Raw genomic sequence first — 17,126 nt, 5'->3', positions numbered from 1 at the left:
ATGTCGTGTAACACACACTTTTCTTGCAATCTGCAACGTGACACCGGATGCCCGACGACATCGTGCCTTCGACACACGTATGTATCTACCACGTGCGGAAACTCAGTCGACTCAAGAAGACGCGTTTTTCAGTCTTCCTGACTGTCTATAGCCTTATTCATAGCGTTTTATATATTTCGTTTTCTCATATTATTTTCAAATTCCTTTCGCATATAGAGAGATATATATTTACTTACTCACGTGTCATGCAATGCTTCGATCTTAATAACTCGATTGATTGTTTTGATTTACTTTTATAGAAGGATTATAGAACGAAGATTAAACAAGAAGTTTTCTTTTTTCTTTTCTTTTTTCTTTCCCCCCCCTTTTTTTTTCATTGACTTTGTCGACTTATCTGATTTATTTTTTAGACGATCATAGAATCGAGATATCGATGCGAGAGAGAGAGAGAGAGAGAGAGAATTTGTTTATGTCGTAATTTCTTTTCTTTTTTTGTGATCAATCAAAGCATAATAATGTTCGATTAGATGTTTATTATCCCCTTGAGATAAGTTTGGTATGAGAAACTTTTATTTTTTTACGCGTCAAACAAATACGAAAGTTCGCAAGACCAAGGCTAAAATCTGCGGTCAAGGAAAATAAAAGAGTACTCGACTTAAGGTACATTTAACGGGCAAGTGAAAGTAACACGAACCTGTAATTTACAACGTTGCGAAACCACAGCTTCGACGGCTGCTTCCTTTCTTTTCTCTTCTTATTCTTCTTTTTCTTTTTTTTTTCTTTTACTTTTTCTTCTTTATTTTCTTTTTTCGTGGTAGCTAAATCAATGAAGAAAACGAAGACAGAATATACGCTAATTAATTCGCCGTTTGCACTGGCGGCCATTCTTTCGTGAGAAACTTTTTAATTCGTTTGTCGTCGACGAAGGAAGCTTTGTCAAAGGTTACTGCAAAGTGAATTGCTTTGAAAACTTAGAATAATTTGCTCGTGTAATCGTGTAATCGAATGGACAATTTTCGCGACTTCATATTCATTGTCCGTTCTTTTCCTCTCTCTCTCTCTCTCTCTCTCTCTCTCTCTTTTTATTTTATTTTCTTTTCCTTGCTAATTATCAGCCCTTACGTATTGAATTACGTTATTTTCTCCCTGTCATTATATGCAAATGGCCAGGAATTTTACACGCAAAGAAGAAAAGCTTGGAAAAAAATAGAAGAGAAGAAGAAGAAGAAGAAGAAGAAAACGAGAAGGAAAAAAAAGAAAAACGAAAAAAAAACGAGAGAAAGAGCATAATTGAAAAAGAGTAGTTAATTGTACAAAGCAAATAGGACGGGCCTTTAATTTAAACGTGCAATTATTTTTTATAATTAATCTTATATTAATAAGATGAGACCACTACGGGAGTATAATGTATTATTTAAAAAGAGAAAAATCTCTGCGGAATAATCATAGAAATTCTTTCGAGTTAAAGAAAACGATGAAAAGTGTGAAAAAAGAAAACAAAAGAGACGATAGAGAAAGGAACGGAGAATGGTGAAGCTTAACCAAATCTTTGCAGTGTTTGTATATATGTATTGCATAGAGGAGCTTTGTTTTCGTACGAAGCTTTCCCGTATAAGCGGATCTCTTTCTTTTTCTTTTTTACGAGCACACACACATTTACGAGCGTACGCACCCACGCACTCGCATATATATTCACACACAAAAGCGAGAGAACTCAAAATAAGATAATAGAAAAATAAGAAAATAGAAATTTGAAATTCGAATAGAGACGAGCGTTTGAAACAAAAAAATAAAATAAAATAAAATAAAATAAAAAAAAGAGAGAAAAAAGGAGAAAGAAAAGAAAAGTTTTGATAGTGTTCTTTAGCGGATTATTAACGAGATTAAATATACACTTTTAATTTAATTGCAAAAATTATAGTTTGGTGTTGTCGATAAATTTCTGAAAGCAAGAGAGAGAGAGAGAGAGAGAGAGAAAGAGAGAGAATGATGACAGACGAGCGAAGGGTAGCTTGACAACGCGCGTTCGCCCTGTTGACGGGTCATTATGTTCTAACGTGATTATGTCAGTCAAGTGTCGTCAGGATAGATAACGATTAGTCAAGATAAGCATAGGCTTGCAATGCCTGTGTTAATCTGCGATCATCTTGTGTAATCTCGCAACTCCTGACTCTTATTACCTTCTTACTGTTTCAAAGTCATCCTTTCGAAATTAATTTAATGAGAATTAATCTCGTTTGATCGATCGTTCGTCCTATCGAGCAATAATAAATAATTAATTACGATCAATGGATTCAGTGCGTTCCTAAAAGAAATAATTTTTATTTTATTAATCGTACCGTACGTTCACTTTTTTATTGTCTTTCTTTTTCCCTTTTTTTTTTTTTTACTCTATCATAAAAATCTAAAATCATCCGTATTCCATGTAAAATCTATTTGATATTAAGTACGAATGAGAAGTAGGCAAACTAGAGAGAAGAAAATAGATTTCCGATGAGGAGAACGATATACCTACCTGCTGCAGCAGCTTTTAATCGGAGCGAAGGAAAGGGTGCTAATTTTTTTACAACTCCACGGGGAGAAAGCTTCTCTTAACACAGAGAAAAAGAGAGGAGGGAGAGAGAGAGAGAGAGAGAGAGAGAGAGAGAGAGAGAGAGAGAGCTTTAAAATGTGCTTTAACGAACGCCAGTGCAAAATCCTTACTTCCTCTTCTCGAAGCAACGTAGAAAGAAAGAAAGAGAGAGAAAGCGTCGATGGGGAACTAAAAATTTTCGTCGTCGAGTAGAATACCAGTGTGTGGCCCTCTTCCCTTTACTTCCCTTTTCACGATGCTGCTCGCTTTCTTTTTTCTTCTCTCGGGAAAACGAGCGTTTTTTCTCTTTCTCTCTCTCTCTCTCTCTCTTTCTTTATTTCTCTCTCTCTCTCTCTCTCTCTCTCTCTCTCTCTCTCTCTTTCCCTCTGCTCTCGCTTTTGTTTCAAGGATAAAGGAACGATCCCCGTACATTTTGAGCCTGACGACCTGGCCAATGTAATTGCCCGTCCCCATCCCAAAGATCATAAAATTTGAAAGTGGCTGGTCGCCTCAAAGAACAACGTTACATGACTTTCGTGTGAAATAATACGTCCTTCTTTTTATATTAAAAAAAAAAAAAACAAAAAGGAAAAAGAAAAAAGTATATATGTATATGTACAAAAAGGAAAAAAAAGTGTTTTCTCTTTTCCTTTTTCTTCGTCTTTTTTTCTATTCGTCAAGCGAAAAAATTAAAATAAGAGAAGAAAGAAAATAAACCGGTAGAACCCGTTCCTCTATCATTAGAGTAGCAAAGTCGGTAGGAGCTTTCAAAAAATTGTCCTCTCATTATTATTTATTTTTTTTATATTGTCCAGGATACTCCATCGCTCTTGGAGAAATTCAGGCGAATTGCTTTCTAGAACCTGCGTCATATAAGTAGTAATATATATGCAGATGAAGGGCGGTTTCACCCTTGTATGCGGCTCTATTATTAAGTAGTATAAAAAAGAGAAAGAGCGAGAGAGGAAAAGAGAGAGAAAGAGAGAAAACGAGAGAGAAAGAGAGGAAAAAAGTAAAGTAGTAGTAGTTGTAGGTAGTATACGTGTGTTCTCTCGGTAACTCATTTTCGAATCACTTTGCGTGATGCAAACTCGACTCTGTAGAGAACTTTGCTCTCTCTCTGTCTCTCCCTCTTTTTCTCTCTCTCTCTCTCTCTCTCTCTCTCTCTCTCTCTCTCTTTATATATATACACATACACATTTTTAATACTTCGGAAGATAAAATTTGTTTTTTATTCGTAAGAAAAATTACATTTTCATTCTTCATTATCCAACTGGGATCAATTAACTAAGATTTTAATTTTTCTCTTATCCTATTTTCCTTTCTTTTTTTCAGGATTATTCGAGACGAATGGACTGCTAATACCTGGAACGATGTGCGACCACGAGTTTGTCAGCTCTCAATTAACGCCTCAATACGGACGATTTTACTCGCCACGTTATCCCTCCTCTTATCCGAAGAACATTCGATGCTCGTATCTCTTTCGAGCGAGGTAAATGATCCATCTTAATCCAGTCATCATTCACTCTGAGATATAATCCTTGATCCGTATAATATATCGAGCTTGCAAACATTGCTTTTATTTTATTGAGATTGATACATTCGAAATTAATTGGTTAAATTAAACAGGTCAGATATTTATTTTCCGTAGGGACCGTACAAAATAATTATTCAATCTTTACGAAGTAATTAATAGAAACGTGAAATGTTATTCGTTTAAAATCGTCATGCAGAGATATCGATCGAAAGAGTTATATATCAAAGATAGAATACCTAAGGGTGATTTCATGTTCATCGAATAATCCAACCGATCCGGAACCATAATCGATTTACTACTAATCCATATATAATGCATCTTGAACCCATTTCTGACTGAAACCCGTATACCCAATATTCTCATGTAATGGATTCTCTAGTAATCCGTAAGGTAACTCTTGATTAATTAACACACATTCCCTCGACCCGTCGAATCATCTTCGTTTGTTTCATCTTATAATTAGAGAGATACAGACAGAGAAGGAAGATCTGGTCTCTATGTATTCCACTTATGCATCGTTTATAAAATACTACGAAGGTTCGTATACGCTCACGTCATCGCGATTTTTGCTTACCCTCTCTCTCTCTCTCTCTCTCTCTCTCTCTCTCTCTCTCTCTCTCTCTCTGTCTCTCTCTCTCTCTCTCTCTCTCCCTCTTTCTCTCCATCTCTTTCTCTGTCTCTTTCTCTCTCCGCATTCGTGTCAGCGAGAAATTTTCCCGATCGTGTTCGATCCAATTTTCGTTCTTTCCCGATCGTGCAAAACGGATACCTGAAGAGAGTCGAGTCTGAAAAATTTCTCGTCTGAAAAAAGATAATAAAAAAAAAAAAAAAAAAAAAAAAAAAAAAAAAAAAAAAAGAGAGAAATATATAGCGCAGAAAATTCGACCAACCGAGATGATAAAAGAATTAGATAGGTGATTAGATTAAAAAAAATTAAAAGATAAAAAAAACATAAAATAAAAAAAATAGGAAAGAGGGAGAGAAAAATGGAGTTAATCCTCTCGTCAAAGGAATAGACTTTTCAGACAATTTTTTGGCTTCCTGCTATATGTCCTTCCTTTTTCGTTAGGTTAACGCACTGTCGACGAAAGTTCCTCGTTGGTTTATACAAGGGTCGCGTGGCACTTTCAAAATAGCCGCATAAAAGTCTGGAATAGAGGAGTAGAAAAAGCTCGGAGTTCTCGGCACGATATCGTGCAGTGTAGAGAAAGCTGTTCCTCTATTCTTCCTTTGGAATTTCGAAACAAAGACATTGGAAATATAGAATGTGAAATATACCATGGATGCTGGCAATATCATGACAATAAGTTTTCTGTTTTCTTTTTTTCTTTTCTTCTTTCTTTCTTCCCTTTTTCCTTCTTTCTTTATCTGTTTCTTTCTTCTCTTTTTTTTTTGTATAGGATTAATAAAAATCTCTAAACCTCAAAGGGATCGTGAGAAAGAATTCAATGCGTGAGGGAATGTCGAAGTAGAGGAATAATCTTTTTTCTTTTCTTTTTTTTTTCATAATATTTTACAGGAAATAAAAGTATATTTGTTGAAAGTCTGATTAGTTAAAAATTTTCCTTCTTTCATCTTTCTTCTCTCTCTCTCTCTCTTTCTATCTTTCTCTGCCTTTTCGACTTAAAAAATGTATTCTAAAAGAATTCGAAATTAATCGTGTTTCCATCGATAGACTCGATTAACGGAGCTGCTAATGAAAGGGTCCATTTCGATTGAATGTTACTCTGGAGTATCGATAAATATCGGCGATTCATTTCGATAAAATTTAGTCCGTCATAGTCGTCGTCGTCATCGTCGTCGTCGTCGTCGTCGTCGTCATCGTCGTCGTCGTCGTCGTCGTTGTCGATATCGTCCTGATTGTCTTCGCCGTTCGTATTCACCAACCGCAATCATGCGAAATAATAGTTAGCGTAGTAAATAGGAAATGTCGTTCGAACGTAGCGAGTTTAATCGTCGTTACCGTATGCAGATAGAATTTCCCAGGTAGCATTGTGCTTTCCGCTTAATTGTAGTAATTGCATCAAAATAGTATTCGCAGTTTGGTACGTTGGACGGATACGTTGTTCGCGTTATGCGAGCTTTATAATCGTGATTGAAATAATGTAACTCGTTGTATAAATTCATAAATGCGAATGGAGATCGTTTCTCGTTCTCATTACTTTTCAATCTGCTTTTCTAATCAATGCATAATATCATCGATTTATCCGTAGAAAATCTATTTCAATAATGTATATTTGTAATAATTTCTAATACATAATTGTTCAATGTTCATTGTAATAACGTTTAGTTGATCGTTCGGATAAATCCCCTTCAGAAAATTATTATTCCGGATCTCTAAGTTAATCCACGTGGATTTACAAATCATCCGTTAGATACTTGGATAGAGAAGTTGCAACGTACTCTTGTAAGATAATCTTGACCTTTGAATTCATGTCCATATTATCATAAGTCAGCTGTGAATCTTCTTATCCAAATGTTCCACCAACTTCTCTCATTGAAGTTTTGTCGAAGTTACATTAATAATGCGACTTTCGTTCCATTTGTTTTAGACTCAAGGAGAGGATTCGTATAGTGTTCGAAGAGATTTCTCTGCAGAAAGGGGACCTGAGGTAAGTGTTATCTGAATTTAAATGTCGTTTCATTTAACGTTATCCGATCGAGTATAAAATTTCCATATATATGATATATATATATATATCATATATAATATGTATCATATATAAGAACTTAGTTAATTCAACTTCGTCGATATGATATTACCGACATTGATGTTATCGTTTCGTAAAAAATTATTAAAAAATTTTAAGTATGTATCTACATACGTACATACGTATGCACACGTAATACAATAGATCGTAATTAACGAAGTTAACAAAGATAATTTAAACGTTTTATCGGTAATTCTAAAATGTAATCGTATGTTATAATCATCATGAGGGAGATCATCTACTCCAATGTTTCCTTTTTTTTCTTTTTATCCCGTTAGATATCGCAATCGAGCAAAATTTCCATATTGATCGTTGAAATTACGACGTCAATTTTTATCTCGTGTTTTTTTTTCCTCGATCATAATAGCGTTCGATCCATAATCCTCCTATTTTTGGATCAACGAGAGAAAATATTCGTTGCTAGAGGAACAAGCGATCGTGGAAACTCACGCGGGCAAATCGGAATTACGTTACGTTCGAGGCGTAAAATCTAATGAACCATTAAACTAATCAAACGAACTCGTTCAAATGTTTGCCAAGTAGTAGCAGTAGTAGATAGTAATACTGGTGTACGTTGCTGATACAGAGACGATTTCCAGATAATCACGTGAGTTGTAGAACATTGAAATATATCGTAGAACGTTGCGAGAAACTGAATCTGACAGCTGGCAAACAGGATTTTCGATCTTTATCTCTTCCTTCTTTCTTTCTCTCTCTCTCTCTCTCTCTTTCTCTCTCTTTCTTTTTTCATTTTTTACCTTCTTTCGTCCTTCACGTCGTTCTCCTTTAGAAAGCTATTTGGTGTCCTTGACAGTAGTATCATTTATATCTCTGTGATAATCTTTGTGATATCTCTGTAATAATTCGAGATTTTTGTATCCGTTCATAGAAAAAATGTCGTGCTGTTTTATTATTTTTATTTTAATATTACGAATATAAAAACCTCTCTCTCTCTCTCTCTCTCTCTCTCTCTCTCTCTTTCTCTATAATTTTTTAACAAATAATAGCTCATCTATATTTGAATTTATCCGTCCTGAAAAATATTCGAATTTATGCCGGGAAAAAAATTGATCGAAGGTATTATCAAAGGCCTACGGAGGAAAGATAGGAAAAGAAGATAGCAAATTTTACGGTTAGCAATACGTCAATCGGTTAATGCTTCAGATATTGCCTTCATAAATCTGCCAGCCGCCAATACTAAGGGTTTCACCGTGTACTCTATTCGGACGAGTTACCACAGCTTCTCTCTACTCGATACCCTCGAGATTTTCCTTGCTTTTTGGCACAGGCTATGAACAAGCCACCTAGCTATTATCGCTAGAGACATTTTTCAATTTAATGTCATATTCTTTACTTTAATAGATTTCTCTCCTCGTAAAACGCGATTTCGATTCATAATTTCAAGGAAACTAATCAGTGACAATTTCACGCTTGGTACACGCGTTAATTAGCCGATATTAATTACTTTCATATGATTTCTTTCGTCTCTCTCAAATGAAATCTTTAGATTCAAATCGATACAAATCTATTACAATATAATATATCTTTCTTTCTTTTTTCTTTCCTCTCTTTCAAATCGTATTTATCCTTTAAATGTAAGTTAAATTTTCGTTAGTTAATTCAAGATATAAAGAGCTATGCAAAGAGCAACTCGATTAATAGTTTGCGATGGTTTGGCTAGCCTTTCGACTGCTATCTTTTAAAATCCCGTAATTCCCGGCATGGTTGACCTTTAAATCCTTTGAGCGGGCCAGAAGACCATGATTCTACTTAACCCACATAAAGTTAACTCTCTTTCTCTCTCTCTCTCTCTCTCTCTCTTTCTGCTCGCGAGAAGACTTAGAGCCAAGGATGTCGTGATGGCGACGTAGACTTGGTAAACGAGAGGTGCCCAGGGACCTTCAGCTGTACGCCTCGTAGGAGTTAATCCTTGATAAATCCTCCAACTCTGTCCTAATTCAGTATTGAGCTTCCTTAATTTCATTCTATCGGTGTGACCCTCAAACCTTTCTCGAATTCTGACAAGGCCAAAACGGAAAAACGTGACGAGAAACGATTTTACTTAAGCAAAACGTTTACGCCGAGTTGACTTTTCTTTTTTTTAATTTTTGAACTATGGAAAGCAAGTGTAGAACTTTCGTGTCATTTGAAAGAAAAAAAGGAAAAATGAAGAAAGAAAAAAAGAACTGTACCTTTCCTTCTATGCCCTATCACGTTTTATCGTTTCCGAGATGGTATGAACGTTTGATTACAGTTTCTTCGTTTGAATTTTAATGTAAGGATAAAATTTACATTTTTGGACCGAACTTTTAAAAAAAGTCTTTTGATTTTATGGTAGAGATCTTGAATGGAGAGTAATGCAAGAGAGAAAAGACGAAAGGTTGATGTGAGAGAAAGAGAGAGAGAGAGAGAGAGAGAGAGAGAGAGAGAGAGAGAGAGAGAGAGAGTGATAGAGAGAGGAAGAGAAGGAAGGAGAAACAGTGCATGTTGTCTGTTAATGAACAAAATTTGATTGTCGAGGCGTGCTCGGCCAGGTGCGAATAATGAACAATTTCGACGTAGTACTATATCATTAGTAAAGTCTAAGTATACGTAAAGAAAACGTAGAGAATAAAAGAAACGAGATGTGAAAATGGAAAGCGATATATCGTTACGAAAAAATGATCGACTGCGCTTGTTAGAAAAACATGGAAAAATTTCTCGTACGATTTTTGTATCTTTTTTTAATGAAAAATTTACAAAACTCGTTCCTTCTCTCTTTTGATAATGTTGTATTGATTGAAAGAGGAGAAAAAAAGGAACACGAGAAGAAATAAAAAGGAATGAAGAAGAGAAGCAAGAAGAGAAAAAAATAAGCAAAAAATCGATGAATTCATATTAGATTTTAATCTTTCCTTTCTCTCTCTCTCTCTCTCTCTCTCTCTCTCTCTCTCTCTTTCTCTCTCTCTCTCTGTACCTCTCACTCTCTTAATCTCGAGTGAGTTCGATAACGTTTAGAAAAGCGAAGCTTGTGGTAAAACTCGGGAAGAGCGTGAAAGGCCGAGTTGAGAAATGCTTCGATATATCAGCGTTAAGCCGCTCTGTCAGACGCACTCGGATATTATCCTGAATAGAGCTGATGGATACCGAGAGACTCTTCTCTGCCAGCCACTCGATACACACATTCGCACTAAAGCTCGTACGTGGATTATTGGTGTATAGGACACACCTATACGAATCTGGCATAGTCATAAAGGAGATGTGTCGATTTCTTCGAACTCGTATCATTCTTTCGATCAAAATTCATCACTCTTTTTCCTTTTTTTTTTCTCTCCTTTTATTTCCTTTTTTCTTTCTTTTCTTTTTTCCACTCCTTTGCCCTCTTGTCATAGACCGTGACATAACAATTCGTTTCCCCTATATCTCCTTTATCGCAGATTTTAATCGCGATCGTTGAATTTATCTAAAGATTATATCGAATAGAAGGAAAAGGATTAACAAAGGTATTATTATATGCGTCGTGATTGAGAGGGGAAGAAGGGATAAGGAAAAAAAAAAAAAAAAGAGAGAGAGGAGAGGAAAAAGAAGAAAAAAAGATCCTCGTATCAAGTTTTACGAGACACTTGAACTCAAAACGGTAGATATCTACGTACGTGGAAAAAGATCGCTCCTGCACCTAGAGAGGAAAATCCGAGTGGAATCGGGGAGATAGTAAAGGGAATGAAAAAAAAGAGAGGAAAGAGAGAGAGATAAAGAGAAGAGAGGTAAAGAGGAAAAGAGAGAGAGAGAGAGAGTTAAAGAGAGAGAGAGAGAGAGAGATGTGGAAAGGGAACACAAGGAGCTCAAGGAAATGCACAAGAACGACGAAAAGGGCGAGAATGCTCTTTAATCTCTGGCTCCTTTCTACGATAATCTTTCTCTGTCAACGTAATTGCTTAAACCGTGCGAGTAATAAGATTATTCCTCGTCCCCTTTCTACTATAACTATCCTTTCTCTTCTCCTTTTTCGCACCGTTTGTCCTCATCGATCAAGACGTTTTAATCGATCGTAGGATTTTTCTTCCGTAGAGTACGTCCGATCTCGAAAAAAGGTTTTCTTCTCTCTTTCTTTTTCGTTTCTTTTTTTTCCTTCCTCTTTTTTTTTTTTTCTTTATTCCTCCTTTTTTCTTCTTCTACATATCTCTATCTTTCTCTTTCTACTGTTCGTGGGTAAGGCGGAGCTATGAGAAAGTAATTCTCTTTCGGCCGATCGAGCAAAGTAGTCTATGTATACGTCTATAAAAGGAATCGTGTTAGCTATCGACATCGGCTCTGTCCTCTCATCTTCTCTCTCTCTCTCTCTCTCTCTCTCTCTTTCTAATCCTCGTTTGGTCGCTCTACACGCTCTTTGGGGTATCACCTTCGATGTCCTCTCTATCTATCTTTCTCTGTCTTTCTCTCTCTTTCTCTTTCTACTTCGTTTCTCCTTCTTTTACATGTCTCCCAACCCTTGTTATCTTCTTTTAGTCGTCTTTCTATTCTACACGTTTTCGCCAGTCTTATCTCTTTGACCTTCTTCGAAGGATATATGTATCTAAGAAAAACGACAAATCTAAAGATGTGTGTATATATATATATATATATATATATATATATAGAGAGAGAGAGAGAGAGAGAGAGAGAAAAGTCCGAATTAATCTTTCTGAAATATATAAACCATCGTTTACTCGTTTAAAATTGTTAATTATCGTTAATAGAGTAGTATGTTTATAGGGCTAGCTTTAAAATTTCTTTTGATCACGTTATATTCTTTCGTTATATGCGTCGGGTTTTAATTATCAGTGAGATGTCAATTAATCGTTCTTTAATTTCTTTGTAAAGAAAAAAAAATTGAAGAATTAGCAAAAGCACTAAAAAGAAGAATTTTAATTCGTGATTAGATATGCGAAAATATATAGCGAAAGAAAAAAGACGATGGATCCTTTCGTTCGAGAGAACGAATAGCAAGATTTGACGTCTGGCTCTTCGTCTTTCCTTTCAACCGTACGAATTATTCGGTTACTAAGCTAGTGATAAGTTATCATCGTTAACGAAAGGTATCTTCCTCTCTGTTACAGTTGTCTGAATAGAGCAGATTTAATCAGGGTGCACGACGGAACGGACTCAGGAACGCCCACAATAGCCGTGCTTTGCAACCAAGGAGCAGAAGTGGAAGTACTCAGCACAGGGCCAGACCTCTACGTCGAGTTCGTCGCTAATTCTGAGTGGCCTGGCCAAGGCTTCAAGGCGATGTTCCAATTTCAGCCATTGGACGATGCACCTCATCCTGGTTGGTTACGTCGAATTCTATTACGAATGAAATTTATGAAAATTTTCATACTCTTATCTGCCTATTTATTTTTAACTTGATTGAAGCTTTGGAACGATGATATATAGGTTTATGAGAATGTCGAAGATAGTTTCGTCGATTCGATTAAACAAGAGAAAAAAAGGGGTGGAGAGAAAAGTGGGATCGAGGGATGAAAGAAATTCATTTCATTCGTATTTTCAGCTCGTGTTTCACTCGATGAATTCACTCTTTTATCTTTAAATTATCATTAGAACGATATAGATTTTTATCGACACGCTAAAGTCGAGCTTTTCGAACGTCGGTATCGTAGGAAACATTGATCTTTCGATAACAGCGAGCTTTTCTTTAACCGTCGGTATGGAAGATCGCGTGCAAGCTGAGCTTTCCAAAGGAAACTGCAGTGTCGAGCGCGGAGAATCAAGGACTCTCGATGAATCCTTTGTTGCCAGATAGAAAGGGACTATTACCCTTAGACTTTTACCCTTGGAATAACATCTCATCCCTTTATTTATTGCGATTCGGTAAAACACTCGACTAATTTTGTCCTTTCTTTTTTTCTTCCTTTTATTTTCTCTTCCCTTTTTGTTTTTCCTTCTTCTTTCTTCTTTTCTTTTTTTCCGTATATTTTCTAGTCGGGCGAAAAGGGAATACTTCCGCGAGAAATGAACGTTCGCATTTGATTTCTCGTAATTTTATAATCCGATGCATCATAATTTATAATTACTCTTAGATCTTTGTTCTAAATACCGATCGTAAATAACAATTAACTCATCTTTTAGTTAAAGCGAAAACGTTGATGACGGGATTTCGTTAAAGTCGTATCGCGACGGGTTCAGATATGAATGATAATAGAGTATTACCGTAGTAAGTCTTAATAAAAATGTTGAAAAGGATGTTGGTGTTTACGGTGCCATAAATCATGGACCGAAACCGTTCGTATTAAGGCAGATTGCCCGTGTTCTATCGTACACGCAACTCTCCCTGTCGTAATTAACGGCACTGTATATTCCAGGGATAATTACAATAATGTGTTTCAGAGCTGGACAAGGTCGTCCCAGGGGCCGTTACTGGTAACCCCAGGTACTCGGTCATCGGGCCGGCTGTCAGCGCAACCAGTAAGTGCATATCGCTCGGCTTATAATTAATAAACCCTTCTTAATCATCTTGTCAAACGTGTTCGCCGTAGGAGAATAGGAGAAACGTATTTATTTACAAGGTAATATTATTTTCATCTTTTCTTTTGCCAGTTTTACTTTTTTCCTGTTTTCTTACATTTTCCTTACCGATTAACCGAGACGATTTATTAAGGGACAGGTATCTTATTTTTATCGCGGAGTTTCCTTTGAGAAAATTCATTAAAGCATTGACGTCATGTTTCTATCGTTAATGAAAATCGAAAAACGATAATTAAGGTCATCCTTGACACGATTTTATGGAGAGAGTGTTAGAGAGAGGGAGAGAGGGAGAGAGAGAGAGAGAGAGAGAGAGAGAGAGAGAGAGAGAAGAAAAAAGATAAGGAAAACAAAAGCTTATATTCTAAATTATTTTAATACATTGTGTCAATGTCTGTTTAATGATTTTCCTTGGAACGTATCGCATCAGACATCGTTTTCCCGTAAGGATAAAGGCAAAGAATAGAACCCACGGGAATATTTTTCGTTCTCGCATCGAAAAGGCTAACCGTCTTCTTAGAAATTTTATACGTTTCTCGTCGAAATAAGATTCCAAGATTATGGATAGGAGATCGAACATAAATATCCGGCGCGCGTTGACAGGTAACACGTTCTTAGTAGTGTTAGACACACGAGCATAAGTTTTCTTCGTGAGTCTAACCGATAGACTCTACGAAGTTTCTACGAGAATACCAGTTACTCTTGGAGAAGAGCGTTTGAAAAGGAAATTCTTTATCGTAGAGTAGTTTTCGTTCGATCGATCGTTCTTGGGAAAACGGGGAAAGGAAGGAAGGAAGGAAGGAAGGAAGGAAGGAAGGAAGGAAAGAAAGAAAGAAAGAAAGAAAGGAAAAAATTAAAAGAAAAAGAAACAGAAAAAAATGAAAGAATAAGAAGAATAAGAAGAAGAATCAGAAAAAAATAAAAGAAGAACATGTGTCATATAGTTTCATAAACGACTCGCATGTTTATTAATCCTCTTTAATTAATCCTCACGGCCGAATAATTCGAATATTCGCGTTGGTACCTGGCGTTAATCTCAATTTGTATCTGGACCCGGAGACGGGCGTGTTTACTCATGTAAATGTATCTCCTAATACGGGCGAACAACAACAGAACGGGAAGTAACAATGCCGGTGAAGAGGTGTGTGCTGCGTGGCTGCGTGTCTATGTGTCGTCTGCCTGTGTGTGTGTGTATGCTGGGGAAAGAGAAAGAGAGGCAGAGAGAGAGAGAGAGAGAGAGAGAGAGAGAGAGAGAGAGAGAGAGACGAGATACAATAGGATCGAGCCTTTAGTAACAGAGAGGAGAGAATCCTGTAGATATATATACTCAATGTGAGCTAGACCAGAGAACGTCCTGCTGGCTACTACTAGTAGTACCAATGAACGTCCCTTTCTATCCCATCTACTCTTCCCTCTTCGTTCATCTTTTTTCATTCCCTTTTGCAACATCTCTTTTCAGTTTTTCGTTTCGTCCTGTTTGTCTGTCTATCTGTCCATCTCTGTCCATCTCTCTCTCTCTCTCTCTTTATCTCTCTATCTTCTTTCTATTTTCCTCATTCCAAACTACGTTCCTCCCTTCCACCCTCTTCTATGGATACTTAGGTTTAACCGTAAAACACGGGTACACGATGTATCTACACGCTCTTATATGCCGACCCTACTTTCGTATGCGCTAGACTCCCCGGTAAGTGCTCTAAATTATCCGTGCACCTGCAACGCTGGATACATAAAGTTTGCACCAGCCGATGCATTTTCCTGATATTCCTTTAGCAAAAAGTTTCCCACCGAAAAAAAGGGGGCCCGTAGAAAACTAGGAGAGGAGAGGAATGAGGTAGGCCCTGAGGGATCGAATCGATGATGAAGTTTTCTTGTTCTCGGAATATTATTCATCGTAGGAAAGAGAGAGAGAGAGAGAGAGAGAGAGAGAGAGAGAGAAAGGAGTGAAGGGAGGAATTGAGGTAGGAAAGAAAAGCACCTTTTGAGGTCTCTTCAATCAACCTTTGCTAAACTTTTCCCTATTGATTCGAACACGTCCATGGAATAGCCTCCTTCTCGGCTTTTAAAATTAATTAGTGCAACCTATCACTATACTTATACATTTTTCTATCGTAGACAATTTTTTTTTCAAGAGCGCGATCGATACCACGCTCCGGTCTCCTTATCGTTAGGTCAAGGTTACAATCTTTTCTTCGAGTTTATATTTAGTTATCTCTTTTTTTTTTCTTTTTTTTTTCCTTTCTTTTTTTTTTACTTTCTAGACTAAAAAAGATCGATGGGTAAAGATAAGAACGTGGATCGAGCAAGGTTTGTTCTTTTTTCTCTCCTTTTTTTCTTTTCTTTTTTTTTTTTTTTGATGTTTGCAAGGCCGTTCGATAGACAACAAGGAGGACTTTTAAAGCGTCCTTTTTTTTCCTTTCTCTTTCTTTTTTGCTCACTTTTCTTTTCTTTTTTTTTCTCTTTTTTTCTTTTCTTTTTTTTTATTATCTTCCTCTTTGCTCCTTACCTTCGTTCTCTTTCTCTGTCATATCGATGAAGTAATTATCGGAGAAATTAATTGCACCGATAAATGGAATGAGGAAAGTTCCTGGTCCTCAAGTTTTGCAATTTTCTCACGTTCCCTTATAAAACGAAATACGTGATAGCAAGAGAAATACCCTTTCGTCCTTCCTTTTGGCCCCTAAATTCAAGATCAGTTTATGGTTACTCTTATATACACTACTGTTTACTATAGCATATAACGTAGGTTAAAGGGGAATATGCTATAAATTTCGTTGCACCAACAGGACCGTTCGTTCTCCTAAACTGTAAATATTCACTCACCTGAATCTATATGAGGTAGCATCGAGTCCTATTATTTTTCTCGAAATATCCTTGTTTGATAAGAGAAATCATAATATACAATAATACTATTAACTCGAATAAAATTAAAAAACCAATTGAAAGGGGAATGAAAACATTGAGATTGGATGAATAATGATGGATAAAAGTAAATAGAAATAACGCGTTTTCTTATCACCTTCGCGTAATGAATTTCAACATTTCGCATCACCTACGTATAGTAGTATTATGTATATTAATTATAGGAAAGTACCCTTTGATATTCTATTAATCTTTAGAGGACATTTATTATTCTTCCCCTTTTTTCTTTTTATCTTTTTCCTTTATTTTATTTTTTCTTTTTTTTATGATAAAAATCCTTTCTCTATCTATCTTTGACTATGTAAAAATGCACGGAAGCACGGAAACGGGAATTATGAAAGCAATTGTAACGGGTGCATAACTAATTCCACAAAAAATTGCACTCCAGCCATTAAGTTTTCAACGTGGTAGAAGGACGTTCATTTTCTCTGTGAAATAGAAGAGACTTTTCTCTCTCTCTCTCTCTCCTTCTCTCTCTCTCCTTCTCTCACTCTCGTATCAAACGAAGGAACGTAAAAATCCTACCCTTTATTGCATCGAGATCCGAAGCCGTTTGTAGCCGGTAAATTTTTTTCATTTCCCGTTATTACGTCCGAGCAGCGACACGACGCGATTTCAAGAGGATTGAGAATTGATAGATTCTCACGATTGAAAGTAAGACACGGGCTGGTACCTCGTAACTCGTCGGTAGAGAAACGTGAAAGAAAATCAAGCGGAAATATCCTCTCTTTGCTTGGTAAATACTTTGATCGAGTTGCCTCCACTCTTGAAACAAAGTTACAAATTCTTCTTTCTCTTTGCTGTTCTCTAGAAAAATAAAATAATACCTAATAATAAAAGAGAAGAGAGGAGAGAGGAGAACGAGAACGGAACAGAAGGGAAATAGAAGGAAGAAAAAAAGTAAAAA

At 36.4% G+C, this 17,126-nt stretch overlaps 1 protein-coding gene across 1 annotated transcript in view; it reads left to right on the top strand.

Moving 5' to 3' along the window:
- LOC122633821 (suppressor of lurcher protein 1) overlaps positions 1-17,126 on the top strand; it is a 277,955-nt gene that overhangs the window by 119,745 nt on the left and 141,084 nt on the right. The window contains exons 5-8 of the mRNA XM_043822220.1: positions 3,908-4,064; positions 6,662-6,721; positions 11,896-12,107; positions 13,166-13,243. Coding sequence (XP_043678155.1) covers positions 3,908-4,064; positions 6,662-6,721; positions 11,896-12,107; positions 13,166-13,243 — 507 coding nt within the window. The remainder of the gene's footprint in view (positions 1-3,907; positions 4,065-6,661; positions 6,722-11,895; positions 12,108-13,165; positions 13,244-17,126) is intronic.

Source organism: Vespula pensylvanica, chromosome 13 (genome assembly GCF_014466175.1).
Source record: "Vespula pensylvanica isolate Volc-1 chromosome 13, ASM1446617v1, whole genome shotgun sequence".
NCBI lineage: Eukaryota > Metazoa > Arthropoda > Insecta > Hymenoptera > Vespidae > Vespula > Vespula pensylvanica.
The sequence above is the reverse complement of the archived record's forward strand: the minus strand, read 5'-3'. Positions and strand labels throughout refer to the sequence as shown.